The sequence below is a fragment of the Callithrix jacchus genome, chromosome 18 (assembly GCF_049354715.1).
Source record: "Callithrix jacchus isolate 240 chromosome 18, calJac240_pri, whole genome shotgun sequence".
In the NCBI taxonomy this organism is placed as follows: Eukaryota; Metazoa; Chordata; class Mammalia; order Primates; family Cebidae; genus Callithrix; species Callithrix jacchus.
The window spans coordinates 15,799,960-15,815,478 of record NC_133519.1 but is presented as its reverse complement, the minus strand read 5'-3'; the positions used below and the strand labels follow the sequence as shown (position 1 = coordinate 15,815,478).

Genomic DNA, 15,519 nt, shown 5'->3' with positions numbered 1-15,519 from the left:
GGCTGAAACCAGTTCTTTTCATAAGATAATAACACAATTGAGAATCTATGCAACATAGTATTTATAACGTCCATGATTCAATCCAAAATTACTAGACATTAATAAACATGAAAATATGACTCAAATTAAGAGAGAAGGCAGTCAATACTGACAATTTCCAAGATCATCCAGATGCCGAAAATAGCAGACAAGGATTTGAAAGTCATCGTTATAACTGTGTTCAAGGGTGTAAAGGAAAATATGCTTATAATGAATAAACAGATAAATCTTAAAAAGGGAAATATAAAAATTTAAAAAATGAACAGTAGACATCCTGAGTCTGAGTCTAAGATTAAAAATTTTAAAATAAAAAGGATAAAAAAGAATGAACAGTAGACAAATGAAAGTCCCAGAACTAAAACATGTATGTCTGAAAGTTTAAAACACAAAGTGAAGGTTTAATAGCAGATTGAAAGTGGAGAAGTGGCAGTTGAACTTGAAAGTATATGAATATAAATTGTTGGCCAGGTGTGAGACTCACACCTGTAATGCCACCACTTTGGGATGCCAAGGCAGGTGGATCACCTGAGGTCAGGAGTTTGAAATCAGCCTGTCCACATGGCAAAAATGCAAAAATTAGCCAGGAGTGGTGGCATGTGCTTGTATTCCCATCCTTAAATAAAAATACATACAGATAATATAAATATATATCTCCAAGTAAAGGGTTTCTTTCAGAACAATATACAATAATTAGGCTGGGCGTGGTGGCTGACGCCTATAATCCCAACACTTTGGGAAGCTGAGGCAGGCGGATCCCTTGAAAAAGGTCACTGGTGCAGTTGTCATTGGTGAGTGGCAGCTGTTACTAGGTAAGACATAGTCTTAGATCTTTTTGGATTTTCTGTTGAATTAAAAAATCAGTTCCTGGATCCAGGGACCTTAGTGCCCTTCCCCATGGCCTCCTGACTCCATTTAAGTTGAGTATGGCATGAATGATTCCATTTTGTCTAATCAGCTCTCACACTCCACTCATTACATCAGCAAACACCCATTGGAGAGTGTTTGCTTAAGCATCAGCGAAAATTCAAATGGAAAAACATTCCATGCTCATGAATTAGAAGAATTAATATCCCTAAAATGGCCATATTGCCCAAAGCAATTTATAGGTTCAATGCTATTCCCATTAAACTACCATTAACATTTTTCATAGAAGTAGAAGAAAAACTATGTGATCTTTGACAAACCTGACAAAAACAAGCAATGGGGAAAGGATTCCCTATTCAGTAAATGGTGCTGGGATAACTGGCTAGCCATATCCAAAAGGTTGAAACTCCTTCTGTACAGCATATACAAAAATCAACTCAAGATGGATTAAAGACTTCAATATAGCCAGACATGGTGGCTTAGTCCTGTAATCCCAGAACTTTGGGAGGTTCAGACACGTGGATCACTTGAGGCCAGGAGTTCAAGACCAGCCTGGCCAACATGGCAAAACCCCATCTCTACTAGAAATGCAGAAATTAGCTGGGTGTGGTGGTGCATGCCTGTAATCCCAGCTATTCAAGAGGCTGAGGTATGAGAATCGCTTGAACCCTGGAGGTGGAGGTTGCATTGAGCTGAGATCACTGCACTCCAGCCTGGATGACACAGCAAAACTCTGTCTCAAAAAAAAAAGTAAAACTCAAAACTATAAAAACCGTGGAAGACAACCTAGGCAGTACCATTCAGGACAAAGGCACTGGCAAAGATTTCATGATGATGCCAAAAGCAATTAGAACACAAACAAAAACAGACAAATAGACTCAAAGAGCTTCTGCACGGCAAAAGAAACTATCAACAGAGTAAACAGACAACCTAGAGAATTGGGGAAATTTTTGCAAACTGCATCAGACAAAGGTCTAATATCCAGCATCTATATGGAACTTAAGTATACAAGAAAAGAACCCATTAAAAAGCGGGCAAGGCTGCTGCAGTGGCTCATGCCTGTAATCCCAGCACTTTGGGAGGCCAAAGCAGGTGGATCACTTGAGGTCAGGAGTTTGAGACCAGCCTGGCCAACATGGTGAAACCCGTCTCTACTAAAAAAAAAAAAAAAAAAAAAAATACAAAAATTAGTGGGGTCATGGTGGTGCATGCCTGTAATCCTAGCTACTTGGGAGGCTGAGGCAAGAGAATTGCCTGAATCTGGGCAGCAGAGGTTGCAGTGAGCCAAGATCACACCACTGCACTCTAGCCTGGGCAATAGAGTGTCCCTCCCTCCACTGCCATGGTGTCAGAGGAGGTCTAGTAGAGTCAGACTTCTACCAACACCTAGCAGTAACGTAGCAACCCCACCACTAACCATTCTCTAGCAGTAATGGGGAGCTTCTTCATTCCCCAACACTCAGGTTTCAGTGAGACCTAGTAGGCAACTTAGACTTTTACTTACAGCTGGCAATAATGAGGCACCTTTATCCCTTTTCTGCTGGAGCAGTTTCAGAAAAAGCCAGCTACAATAAAAATTTCATAAAAGCTAGAACTTTATAATGATAGAAAAGTGTTTGTTTGACTTTGAATTTAAAATCACATGTCATTTGCCAACCATGGTGGCTTATGCCTGTAATTCCAGCAATTTGGGAAGACAATAATGTCCACACCAAGATGTTAGAATTATCTGGCAGATTTTAAAGCAGTCTTGATAAAAATGCCTTAGTGAGCAATTGTGAACATGCTTGAAACAAAATCAACAAATAGAAGAAGATAATTTTCATATTTTTATTTTATTTTGTTTATTGACTTTTTTTGTTTTTGAATCAAGATCTTGCTCAGTTGTCCAGTCTGGTGTGCAGTGGCACAATCTCAGCACACTGTACCCTCCACCTCCTAGGTAGGTTCAAGTGATTCTCCTGCCTCAGCCTCCCAAGTAGCTGGTAGCTGGGCTTACAGGCATGCGCCACCACACCTGGCCTTTTGTTTTGTTTTGTTTTGAGACGGAATCTCACTCTTGTCACCAGGCTGGAGTGCAGTGGTGTGATCTTGGCTGACTGCAACCTCTGCCTCCCGGGTTCAAGCAATTCTCCTGCCTCAGCCTCCCGAGTACCTGAGACTGCAGGTGTGCATCACCACACTCAGCTAATTTTTATATTTTTAGTGGAGACAAGGTTTCACCATGTTGGCCAGGATGGTCTCGATCTCTTCACCTCATGATCCACCCACTTTGGCCTTCTAAAGTGCTGGGATTACCCATCGCACCCGACAAATTTTTTATATTTTTAATGGAGACAGAGGATTCACCATATTGGCCAGGCTGGTCTCAAACTCCTGACCTCAAGTGATCCACCTGCCGCAATTCCCAAAGTGCTGAGATTACAGGCATGAGCCACTGCACGTGGCCAATAATTTTTTTTAAATAGAATATTTATAACTGACTCAGTAACTGAAATTAAAAGCTCAGAGATTTCATGAGAGAAATTGAACAAAAAAAAAAAATTACTTTCAGAGTTGGACTTAAACAACAGAATGAATGGGACAGAGGAAATAATCTATGAGCTAGAAGATAGAATAATACTTATTACTTAGTGTACACAAGAACATAGAAAATTGACTTTTAAGAAAAAGCACTGAGGAGCTTGTGAGAATATGACAAAAAAAGCAAATATGTGTTATAAGAATCATGGAAGGAGAGGGGAAAAAAGGGCATAGATGAAAGGTACCTTGGTAAATAATGACTGGAAACTTACCAAATTTTACAGGAGACAGAAATCTCCATATTTAAGAAGATTAGCAAACTCCAACAGGATAAACTCAAACAAATATATGCCAAGACACATAATCAAATTTCAGAACACTAACAAAACAATTTTAGGCTAGGCAAGATATGTCGGGTAGAGCCTGTAATCTGTAATCCCAAGTGCTTTGGTGGGCAGATTGCTTGAGCTCAAAAGTTTGAGACCACCCTTGGCAACATGGTGAAACCCCATCTCTACAAAAAATACAAAAAAATTAGCCAAGTGTGGTGGCACATGCCTGTCATTTCAACTACTCAGGAAAATGAGTCTCAGAAATAAAAAGAAAAAAATTTTAAGTTTCTTTTTGTTTGTTTTTAATTTTTTATTGCATTTTAGGTTTTGGGGTACATGTGCAGAACATGTAAGACAATTGCATAGGTACACACATGGCAGTGTGTTTTGCTTCCTTTCTCCCTTTCACCCACATTTGGCATTTCTCCCCAGGCTATCCCTCCCCAGCTCCCCCCCGGCTGACCCTCCCCTTTTCCCCCCAATAGACCCCAGTGTTTAGTACTCCCCTCCCTGTGTCCATGTGTTCTCATTTTTCATCACCCGCCTATGAGTAAGAATATGCGGTATTTCATTTTCTGTTCTTGTGTCAGTTTGCTGAGAATGATGTTCTCCAGATTCATCCATGTCCCTACAAACGACACAAACTCATCATTTCTGATTGCTGCATAATATTCCATGGTGTATATGTGCCACATTTTCCCATCCAGTCTATCATCAATGGGCATTTGAGTTGATTCCAGGTCTTTGCTATTGTAAACAGTGCTGCAGTGAACATTCGTGTGCATGTGTCCTTATAGTAGAACGATTTATAGTCCTTTGGATATATACCCAGTAATGGGATTGCTGGGTCAAATGGAATTTCTATTTCTAAGGCCTTGAGGAATCACCACACTGTCTTCCACAATGGTTGAACTAATTTACACTCCCACCAACAGTGTAAAAGTGTTCCTTTTTCTCCACATCCTCTCCAGCATCTGTTGTCTCCAGATTTTTTAATGATCACCATTCTAACTGGCGTGAGATGGTATCTCAATGTGGTTTTGATTTGCATCTCTCTGATGACCAGTGATGATGAGCATTTTTTCATATGATTGTTGGCCTCATATATGTTTTCTTTTGTAAAGTGTCTGTTCATATCCTTTGCCCATTTTTGAATGGGCTTGTTTGTTTTTTTCCTGTAAATCTGTTTGAGTTCTTTGTAAATTCTGGATATCAGCCCTTTGTCAGATGGGTAAACTGCAAAAATATTTTCCCATTCTGTTGGTTGCCAATTCACTCTAGTGACTGTTTCTTTTGCCATGAAGAAGCTGTGGAGTTTGATTAGGTCCCATTTGTCTATTTTGGCTTTTGTTGCCAATGCTTTTGATGTTTTGTTCATGAAGTCCTTGCCTACTCCTATGTCCTGGATAGTTTTGCCTAGATTTCCTTCTAGGGCTTTTATGGTGCCAGGTCTTATGTTTAAGTCTTTAATCCATCTGGAGTTAATTTTAGTGTAAGGTGTCAGGAAGGGGTCCAGTTTCTGCTTTCTGCACATGGCTAGCCAGTTTTCCCAACACCATTTATTAAACAGGGAATCCTTTCCCCATTGCTTGTTTTTGTCAGGTTTATCAAAGATTGTATGGTTATAGATATGTTGTGTTGCCTCCGACGCCTCTATTCTGTTCCATTGGTCTATATCTCTGTTTTGGTACCAGTATCATGCCATTTTGATTACTGTAGCCTTGTAGTATAGTTTGAAATCCGGTAGTGTGATGCCCCCCGCTGTGTTCTTTTTGCTTAGAATTGACTTGGCTATGCGGGCTCTCTTTTGGTTCCATATGAAGTTCATGTTGTTTTTTTCCAGTTCTGTGAAGAAAGTCAATGGTAGCTTGATGGGGATAGCGTTGATTCTGTAAATTACTTTGGGCAGTATAGCCATTTTCACGATATTAATTCTTCCTAACCATGAACATGGAATGTTTCTCCATTTGTTTGTGTCCTCTCTTATTTCGCTGAGCAGTGGTTTGTAGTTTTCCTTGAAGAGGTCCCTTACGTTCCTTGTGAGTTGTATTCCTAGGTATTTTATTCTTTTTGTAGCAATTTTGAATGGCAGTTCGTTCTTGATTTGGCTTTCTTTAAGTCTGTTATTGGTGTAGAGGAATGCTTGTGATTTTTGCACATTGATTTTATATCCTGAGACTTTGCTGAAGTTGTTTATCAGTTTCAGGAGTTTTTGGGCTGAGGCGATGGGGTCTTCCAGGTATACTATCATGTCGTCTGCAAATAGAGACAATTTGCCTTCCACCTTTCCTATTTGAATACCCTTTATTTCTTTTTCTTGCCTGATTGCTCTGGCTAGAACCTCCAATACTATATTGAATAGGAGTGGTGAAAGAGGGCATCCTTGTCTAGTGCCGGATTTCAAAGGGAATGCTTCCAGTTTTTGCCCATTCAGTATGATATTGGCTGTTGGTTTGTCGTAAATAGCTTTTATTACTTTGAGATACGTTCCATCAATACCGAGTTTATTGAGGGTTTTTAGCATAAAGGGCTGTTGAATTTTGTCGAATGCCTTCTCTGCGTCAATTGAGATAATCATGTAGTTTTTGTTTTTGGTTCTGTTTATGTGGTGAATTACGTGTATAGACTTGCATATGTTGAACCAGCCTTGCATCCCCGGGATGAATCCTACTTGATCATGATGGATAAGTTTTTTGATTTGCTGTTGCAATCAGCTTGCCAATATTTTATTGAAGATTTTTGCATCTATGTTCATCATGGATATTGGCCTGAAGTTTTCTTTTCTTGTTGGGTCTCTGCCGGGTTTTGGTATCAGGATTTATATTGGTCTCATAAAATGATTTGGGAAGGATTCCCTCTTTTTGGATTATTTGGAATAGTTTCAGAAGGAATGGTACCAGCTCCTCTTTGTGTGTCTGGTAGAATTCGGCTGTGAACCCATCTGGACCTGGGCTTTTTTTGTGTGGTAGGCTTTTAATTGCTGCCTCGACTTCTCACCTTGTTATTGGTCTATTCATAGTTTCAGCTTCCTCCTGGTTTAGGCTTGGGAGGACACAGGAGTCCAGGAATTTATCCATTTCTTCCAGGTTTACTAGTTTATGTGCATAGAGTTGTTTGTAATATTCTCTGATGATGGTTTGAATTTCTGTGGAATCTGTGGTGATTTTCCCTTTATCATTTTTTATTGCATCTATTTGGTTGTTCTCTTTTCTTTTTAATCAATCTGGCTAGTGGTCTGTCTATTTTGTTGATCTTTTCAAAAAACCAGCTCTTGAATTTATTGATTTTTTGAAGGGTTTTTCGTCTGTATCTCCTTCAGTTCAACTCTGATCTTAGTTATTTCTTGTCTTCTGCTGGGTTGTGAGTTTTTTTGATCTTGCTCCTCTAGCTCTTTCAATTTTGATGATAGGGTGTCAATTTTGGATCTCTCCATTCTCCTCATATGGGCACTTATTGCTATATATTTTGCTCTAGAGACTGCTTTAAATGTGTCCCAGAGATTCTGGCATGTTGTGTCTTCATTCTCATTGGTTTCAAAGAACTTCTTTATTTCTGCCTTCATTTCATTGTTTATCCAGTCAACATTCAAGAGCCAGTTGTTCAGTTTCCATGAAGCTGTGCGGTTCTGGGTTGGTTTCTGAATTATGAGTTCTAACTTGATTGCACTATGGTCTGAGAGACTGTTTGTTATGATTTCAGTTGTTTTGCATTTGCTTAGGAGTGCTTTACTTCCAATTATGTGGTCAATTTTAGAGTAGGTGTGATGTGGTGCTGAGAAGAATGTATATTCTGTGGATTTGGGGTGAAGAGTTCTGTAAATGTCTATCAGGTTTGCTTGCTCCAGGTCTGAGTTCAAGCCCTGGATATCCTTGTTGATTTTCTGTCTGGTTGATCTGTCTAATATTGACAGTGGAGTGTTAAAGTCTCCCACTATTATTGTGTGGGAGTCTAAGTCTCTTTGTAAGTCATTAAGAACTTGCCTTATGTATCTGGGTGCTCCTGTATTGGGTCCATATATGTTTAGGATCGTTAGCTCTTCTTGTTGTATGGATCCTTTTACCATTATGTAATGGCCTTCTTTGTCTCTTTTGATCTTTGTTGCTTTAAAGTCTATTTTATCAGAGATGAGAATTGCAACTCCTGCTTTTTTTTTTTGCTCTCCATTTGCTTGGTAAATCTTCCTCCATCCCTTTATTTTGATCCTTTGTGTATCCTTGCATGTGAGATGGGTTTCCTGGATACAGCACACTGATGGGTTTTGGATTTTTATCCAATTTGCCAGTCTGTGTCTTTTGATTGGTGCATTTATTCCATTTACATTTAGGGTTAATATTGTTATGTGTGAATTTTATACTGCCATTTTGATGCTAGCTGGCTGTTTTGCCCATTAGTTGTTGTAGATTCTTCATTATGTTGATGCTCTTTAGCATTTAGTGTGATTTTGGAATGGCTGGTACTGGTTGTTCCTTTCTATGTGTAGTGCCTCTTTCAGGAGCTTGTAAAGCAGGCCTGGTGGTGACAAACTCTCTGAGTACTTGCAAAGGGATTTTATTTTTCCTTCACTTATGAAGCTCAGTTTGGCTGGATATGAAATTCTGGGTTGAAAGTTCTTTTCTTTAAGGATTTTGAATATTGGCCCCCACTCTCTTCTGGCTTGTAGTGTTTCTGCCGAGAGATCTGCTGTGAGTCTGTTGGGCTTCCCTTTGTGGGTGACCCGACCTTTCTCTCTGGCTGCCCTTAGTATTTTCTCCTTTATTTCAACCTTGTTGAATCTGACGATTATGTGCCTTAGGGTTGCTCTTCTTGTGGAATATCTTTGTGGTGTTCTCTGTATTTCCTGCATTTGAGTGTTGGCCTGTCTTGCTAGGTGGGGGAAATTTTCCTGGATAATGTCCTGAAGAGTATTTTCCAGCTTGGATTCATTCTCTTCGTCACATTCTAGTACACCTATCAAACGTAGGTTAGGTCTCTTCACATAGTCCCGCATTTCTTGGAGACTTTGTTCATTCCTTTTTGCACTTTTTTCTCTGATCTTGGTTTCTCATTTTATTTCATTGAGTTGATCTTCGACTTCTGATATTCTTTCTTCTGCTTGGTCAATTTGGCTGTTGAAACTTGTGCATGCTTCGCAAAGTTCTCGTATTGTGTTTTTCAGCTCCTTTAATTCATTCATATTCCTCTCTAAGTTATCCATTCTTGTTATCATTTCCTCGAATCTTTTTTCAAGGTTCTTAGTTTCTTTGCATTGATTTAAAACATGTTCTTTTAGCTCACAAAAGTTTCTCATTATCCACCTTCTGAAGTCTAATTCCGTCATTTTGTCACAGTCATTCTCCGTCCAGCTTTGTTCCCTTGCTGGTGAGGAGTTTTGGTCCTTTCTAGGAGGTGAGGTGTTCTGGTTTCGGGTGTTTTCCTCCTTTTTGCGCTGGTTTCTTCCCATCTTTGTGGATTTATCCACCTGTCGTCTGCGTAGTTGCTGACTTTTCGATTGGGTCTCTGAGTGGATGCCCAGATTGTTGATGATGAAGTATTTCTGTTACTTGGTTTTCCTTCTACCAGTCTAGCCCCTCCACTGTACGACTGCTGAGGTCCACTCCAGGCCCTGCTTGTCTGGGATGCACCTATAGCAGCTGCGGAACAGTGAGGGATGCTACCAGTTTCTTTTTCTGCTATCTTTGTCCCAGAATGTTGCCTGCCAAATGTCAGTCATTTGGATATAGAGGGGTCAGGGAGCTGCTTGAGGAGACAGTCTGTACTTTATAGGAGTTCAAGTGCTGAGCTGTGAGCTCTGTTGTTCATTCAGGGCTGTTAGGCTGCTACGTTTAATTCTGCTGCAGCAGAACTCATTAAAAAAAAAAACCTTTTTTTCTCAGATGCTCTGTCTCGGGGGGTTGGGGCTTTCTTTGTGAGTGTCCGTTGTGCTGTCCTGCCCAGCTAGGAGGCAGTCTAGTCACTATTTGCCTGCCGAGGCTCCGCCCTGCTGGTGTGAGGTTTGCCTTGTTGCTGCAGGCTCTGCCCTGCTGCTGCGGTCTCCGCCCTGCTGCCATGGGCTACTCCCTGCAGCAGAGTCTCTCTGTTGTGGCGGGTTGCCTCGGCAACGGCAGACTGCGTCAGGAATGGGCGTGTGCCTCAGTAGGGGCGGATTGCCTGGTAATGGTGGACGCCCCTCCCGCACGGAGCTGCACCGTCCTGGGTTCCGCTGTGCCCACAGAGAACCTCTCCACCTGGAGCGTTTGGAATCGCCGTTTTGTTTGTCCCACTGCGCTACCCCAAACGCTGTTTCCCTGGAATCTCCTGGCCTGGCTCACTGTCCAAGTCCCATTCAGTCTCAAGTTCAGCCCTCTCAAGTCTCAGATTGCTGGTTCAACAGGGCACCCAGACCAGTGCGCTTTGTGCGGAGCGCTGTGGAGTGCCGCTGCGTTACAGCGCCGGCTGCCGGCTGCATCAGCCAAAACCTCTGCCTGGCATCCCGCGTCTCTTTTATACCTGGAAATTTCCCCGTTCTGTGGGCAATAAAGATCCGTCTGGAAATGCGGCCCTGACTCACCCTCCGCACATTCACCGAGAGCTTCAATCCTGGGTTGTTCTCACCGTGCCATCTTGAGTCCCTCTAAGTTTTTTTTTTTTTTTTTAACGGAGTCTCTCTCTGTCACCCAGGCTGGAGTACAGTGGCAGGATCCCAGCTCACTGCAACTTCTGCCTCCCAGAAGAAATTTTCCTGCCTCAGCCCCAGGAGTAGCTGGGACTACAGGGGTATGCCACCACACCTGGCTAATTTTTTGTATTTTTAGTAGAGACCGGGTTTCACCCTGTTAGCCAGGATGATCTCCATCTCCTGACCTCCATTATCCGCCCACGTTGGCCTCCTGAAGTGCTGGGATGACAGGCATGAGCCACCATGCCTGGCCAATTTTAAAGCAATGACAGAGTAATTACCCCTTACCTATAGGGATAAAACAATTCAAATGACAGTAGATTTCTTATCTGAATCTATGGAGGCCAAATGGAAATAATACAACATTTTTCACATCCTGAAAGCAAAGAACTGTCAACTCAGAATTTTCTAACCAACGAAAATATCTGTCAGGAATTAAGAAATGAAGGCATTCTTAGATTAAGGAAAACTAAAAGAGTTTGTTGCCAGCAGATGTACTCTATGGGCAAACGAAGTTCTGTGAACAGAAAGAAAACAATTTTTTAAAAAAGACACTTTTGAACATTAGAAAGAATACAGTAAGCAAAAGCATGGCTATATATACAACAGGCTTTCCTTCTCCTCTTGAGTTTTTTCTAAGTTATGTTTAAACCATTGAACCAAAAAGTTATAACACTGCTGTATTTAACAGCTTTATATAAGAGATACAATTCAGAGACCATCCAATTTACTCTTTTAAAGTATACTATTTGTTTAACTTCCAATAAAATATGAATAACAAAATTTGCATTTTGATCGTTTTTAAGTAGACAATTCAGTGTCATTAGGTACATTCACACAGTTGTACGACCATCACTGCTGTTCATCTATCTCCAGGACTTTTTTTTTTTCTTCCTTTGAGGCAATCTTGCTCTGTCACCCAGGCTGGAGTCCGGTGACATGATCTCAGCTCACTGCAGCCTTCACCTCCTGGGTTCAAGCAGTTCTCCTGCCTCAGCCTCCTCAGTTGCTGGGAGTACAGGCGCATGCCGCCATGCCCAGCTAATTTTTATATTTTTAGTAGTGATGGGGTTTCAACATGTTGGCCAGGATGGTCTTGATCTCCCAGCGTTCGTGATCCACCTGTCTTAGCTCACCTACCACCTGGGTGCGCCACCGCGCCCAGCCCATCTCCAGAACTTTTTCATCATCTCTTACTGTGTATAACTCTGTACCCATTAATCTGTAAGTCTCCATCCTCTCTTCCCCTCAGCCCCTGGTAATCACTCACAGCAGATCTCTCAGCAGAAACCCTACAAACTAGAATAGAGTGGGGGTCAATATTTCAATATCCTGAAAGAAAAGAATTTTCAACCCAGAATCTCATATCCAGCCAAACTAAGCTTTATAAATGAAGGAAAAATAAAATTTTTTGCTAACAGGCAAGCACTCAGAGATTTCATCACCACCAGGCCTGCTTTACAAGAGCTTCTGAAAGAAGCACGATACACAGAAAGGAACAGCCAGTATCAGTCATCCCAAAAACTTACCAAACAGTAAAGAGTATCTCCATAATGAAGAATCTATATCAACTAATGGGCAAAATAGCTAGCTAGCATTAATTGACAATATTAAACTCATAAATATCAATATTAATCCTAAATTTAAATGGATGAAATGCCCCAATCAAAGACACAGGCAAGCAAACTGAATAAAAAGTTAAAACACATTGGCACTCTGTATCCAGATCCATCTCATAAGCAAGGACACACAAAGACTCAAAACAAAAGGTTGGAGGAAGACTCACCAATCAAATGGAGAGAAAAAAAAAACAAAACAGGAGTTATAACTTTCGTCTCTGACAAAATAGATTTTAATAGTAACAAAGACTAAAAGAAACAAAAAAGGACATTACATAATGATAAAAGGATCAATGCAACAATAGGGGTCAATGATCATAAATATATATGCACCCAATATAGGGGCACCCAGATACATAAGACAAGTTTTCAATGACTTATAAAGAGACTTGGACTACCGCACAATAATAGTGGGAGACTTTGACACCACATCGTTAATATTCGACGGATCAACGAGATAGAAAATTAACAGGGACATTTATGATTTGAACTCAGACCTGGAACAAGTAAACTCAGTGAATATTTATATAATTCTTCACCCAGGTCCACAAAACATACATTTTTTTTAGTATCACATTACACCTATTTTGAAAGTGACCACATAAATGGAAGCAAATCACTCTTCAGTATTTGCATAGCATTTCACAGATTTAAATGAAATATTGGTTGGCTGTTTGTTTTTTTCTTTCCTTATTCCTTCCTGTCTTCACTGTTAAGCACAATTATTGGCATAAAAGAGGTTCTTAATACCTTCTTTTAGATTGCATTCCAGCCTGGGCAATAGAGCAAGACTCCTCTTCTCTCTCCCCCTTTTCTCTTCCTCTTTCTTTCAAAAAAAAAAAAAATACAAAAGGATAAAAACTGTGGGACACTTACCCTGAATGGAGCCTATAGGACTGTAAGTTCCTCTCAGTGGGTCAATGAGTGAGTGGAGAGTGAATGTGAAGGCCTTGGACATTACTGTATACTACTGTAGATTTTATACGCATTGTACACTTAGGCTACCATAAATTTATTTTTAATTTTTTTCCTCAATAGTAAATTAATCTTAGCTTTCTATAGCTTTTTTACTTTATAAAGGTTTTGACTCTCATAATAATTTAACTTTAAACATGAACACACCATATAGCCGTACAAAAAATATTTCCTTTACATCCTTAATTCTATAGGCTTTATTTTTAACATTTTCTTCTTATTTTTAAACTTTTTTAGTTAAAAGTGCAAACAGGGCTGGGCATGATGGCTCATGTCTGTAATTCCAACACTTAGAGAGGCCAGAGTAGGCAGATCGCTTGAGCCAAGGAGTTCAAGACCAGCCTGGGCAACATGGCAAGACACTGTCTACAAAAGATAAAAAATTAGCTGGCCATGGTGACATGTGCCTGTAGTCCCAGCAACTTGGCAGACAGAGGTGAGAGGATTGCTTTACTTTGGGAGGTCGAGGCAGCAGTGAGCCATGATCCTGCTACTGTACTTCAGCCTGGTGACCAAAAAAAAAAAACAGAGAAAGTTAAGACACAAACCCACATTAGCCTAGGCCTACCAAGAGGCAGGATCAATATCACGATCTTCTCCCTCTATGTCTTATTCTACTGAAGGGTCTTCAGGGCCAGTAACACTCATGGAGCCAGTAACACTCATCTGCGATGGTAATATGTCTTCTGGAATATCTCCTGAAGGATCTGCCTGAGGCTCTTTCTTTTGTTTTTATTTTTTTGAGACAGAGTCTGCGCTGTTGCCCGCTGGAGTGTAATGGCACTGCAACCTCTGCCTCCTGGTTCAAGTGATTCTCCTGCCTTAGCCTCTTGAGTAGCTGGGACTACAGGTGCACACCAACATGTCTAGCTAATTTTTGTATCACCATTTTGGCCAGGCTGTTCTGGAACTCCTGACCTCAAGTGATCCACCCACCTTTGCCTCCCAAAGTACTGGGATTACAGGTGTGAGCCACCGCTCCCGGCAAGACTGTTTTGTTTTGTTTTTATTTTTTTCTCCTTCTTTTTGAGACAGTGCCTCTCTCTGTTGCCTAGGCTGGAGTGCAGTGCGTGATCCTGGCACACTGCAACCTTCCTCTTCCCCTGACCCCTCCTAGGTTCAAGCCATTCTCCTACTTCAGCCTCCTGAGTAGCTGGGATTTGAGGCGTGTGCCACCACACCAAGCTAATTTTTGTATTTTTAGTAGAGACAGGGTTTCACCACGTTGGCCAGGCTGGTGTTGAACTCCTGACCTCAAGTGAACCACCTGCTTCGGCGTCCCAGTGTTGGGATTACCAGCGTGAGCCACGGTGCCCAGCCAAGGCTGTTGTTTAATAAGCAGTAGTACACTCTAAAATAATAATAAAAAGTATAGTATAGTAATTATATAAACCAATAACATAGCCATTTTACCAAGTATTATGTATTATACATAATTGTTTCTGGCAGCGTGGGAGTGTACAAGCAGCATCACCACAAACACATGAGTAACACTGCACTGCAAAGGTAAAACAGCTAGAAGTTTTTCAGATTCCTTCTTACCCTCTGGAGTAACCATCATATATGCAGTCCATTGTTGACTAAAACATCTGCACATGACTGTATGTATAAGAATTTCCTTCTTACCAGCCTGACCAAATAGAGCAACCCCATCTCTACTAAAAATACAAAATTAGCCAGGCATGGTGGCACATGCCTATAATCTGGGAGGCAAACATTGCAGTGAGCTGAGGTAGTGTCACTGCACTCCAGCCTGGGCCACAGAGCAAGACTCCACCTCAAAAAAAAAAAAAAGGATTTAATTCTTTTGGCCGGGTGCAGTGGCTCACGCCTGTAATCCTAGCACTTTAGGAGGCCAAGGCAGTCAGATCACCCGAGTTCAGGAGTTTGAGACCAGCCTGACCAACATGGAGAAACCTTGTCCCTACTTAAAAAAAAAAAAATGGAAAATTATCCTGGTGTGGTGGCAGGTGCCTGTAATCCCAGCTACTTGGGAAGCTGCGGCAGAAGAATCACTATAATAATAAAAAAAATTTAATAAAATTCATAATTTGTGATTTTGGTTGTAGTTTTGCTATATTTGTTGTTTTATATAGACTACTATTATACTTAAAATATATCTTTAGCATATGTAATGTAGAATATGGTGGGAAAGAATAGCTAAAATTAAAAATTTGTGGTGGAAAAATTCTTAAAGAATTAAATCTTTATTTTTGTAGCCAGTACATATTAGTTCTTGTAGCTGTGTGACCCCTTTGTATAAGCAAATATCAGAATAGCTATTGAAATTGATAGTGTTTTTTGTTTCAGGGAAGTATCTACGACAAAAGAGAATTGATTTCCAGCTTCCTTATGATATCCTTTGGCAGTGGAAACACAATCAGGTACAGACTATTTTACCAGATTTTATTCTTAAGTAGTAAAGGGAGAGGGGTGGAAATGCAAGTGTTTTTCTTCCTCCTTGTCATGTTTTCATCTTAGGAGGTATTCAGAAGTGTCCCTGTGAAGGTTA

At 40.7% G+C, this 15,519-nt stretch overlaps 1 protein-coding gene across 12 annotated transcripts in view; it reads left to right on the top strand.

Annotated features, from left to right (window-relative positions):
* The window catches only part of ASH1L (ASH1 like histone lysine methyltransferase), a 229,878-nt gene that overhangs the window by 177,607 nt on the left and 36,752 nt on the right, over positions 1-15,519 (top strand). For all 12 annotated transcript variants that reach the window (XM_035279531.3, XM_078355858.1, XM_078355853.1 and 9 more), the window contains one exon: positions 15,318-15,391. In XM_035279531.3, coding sequence (XP_035135422.2) covers positions 15,318-15,391 — 74 coding nt within the window. The remainder of the gene's footprint in view (positions 1-15,317; positions 15,392-15,519) is intronic.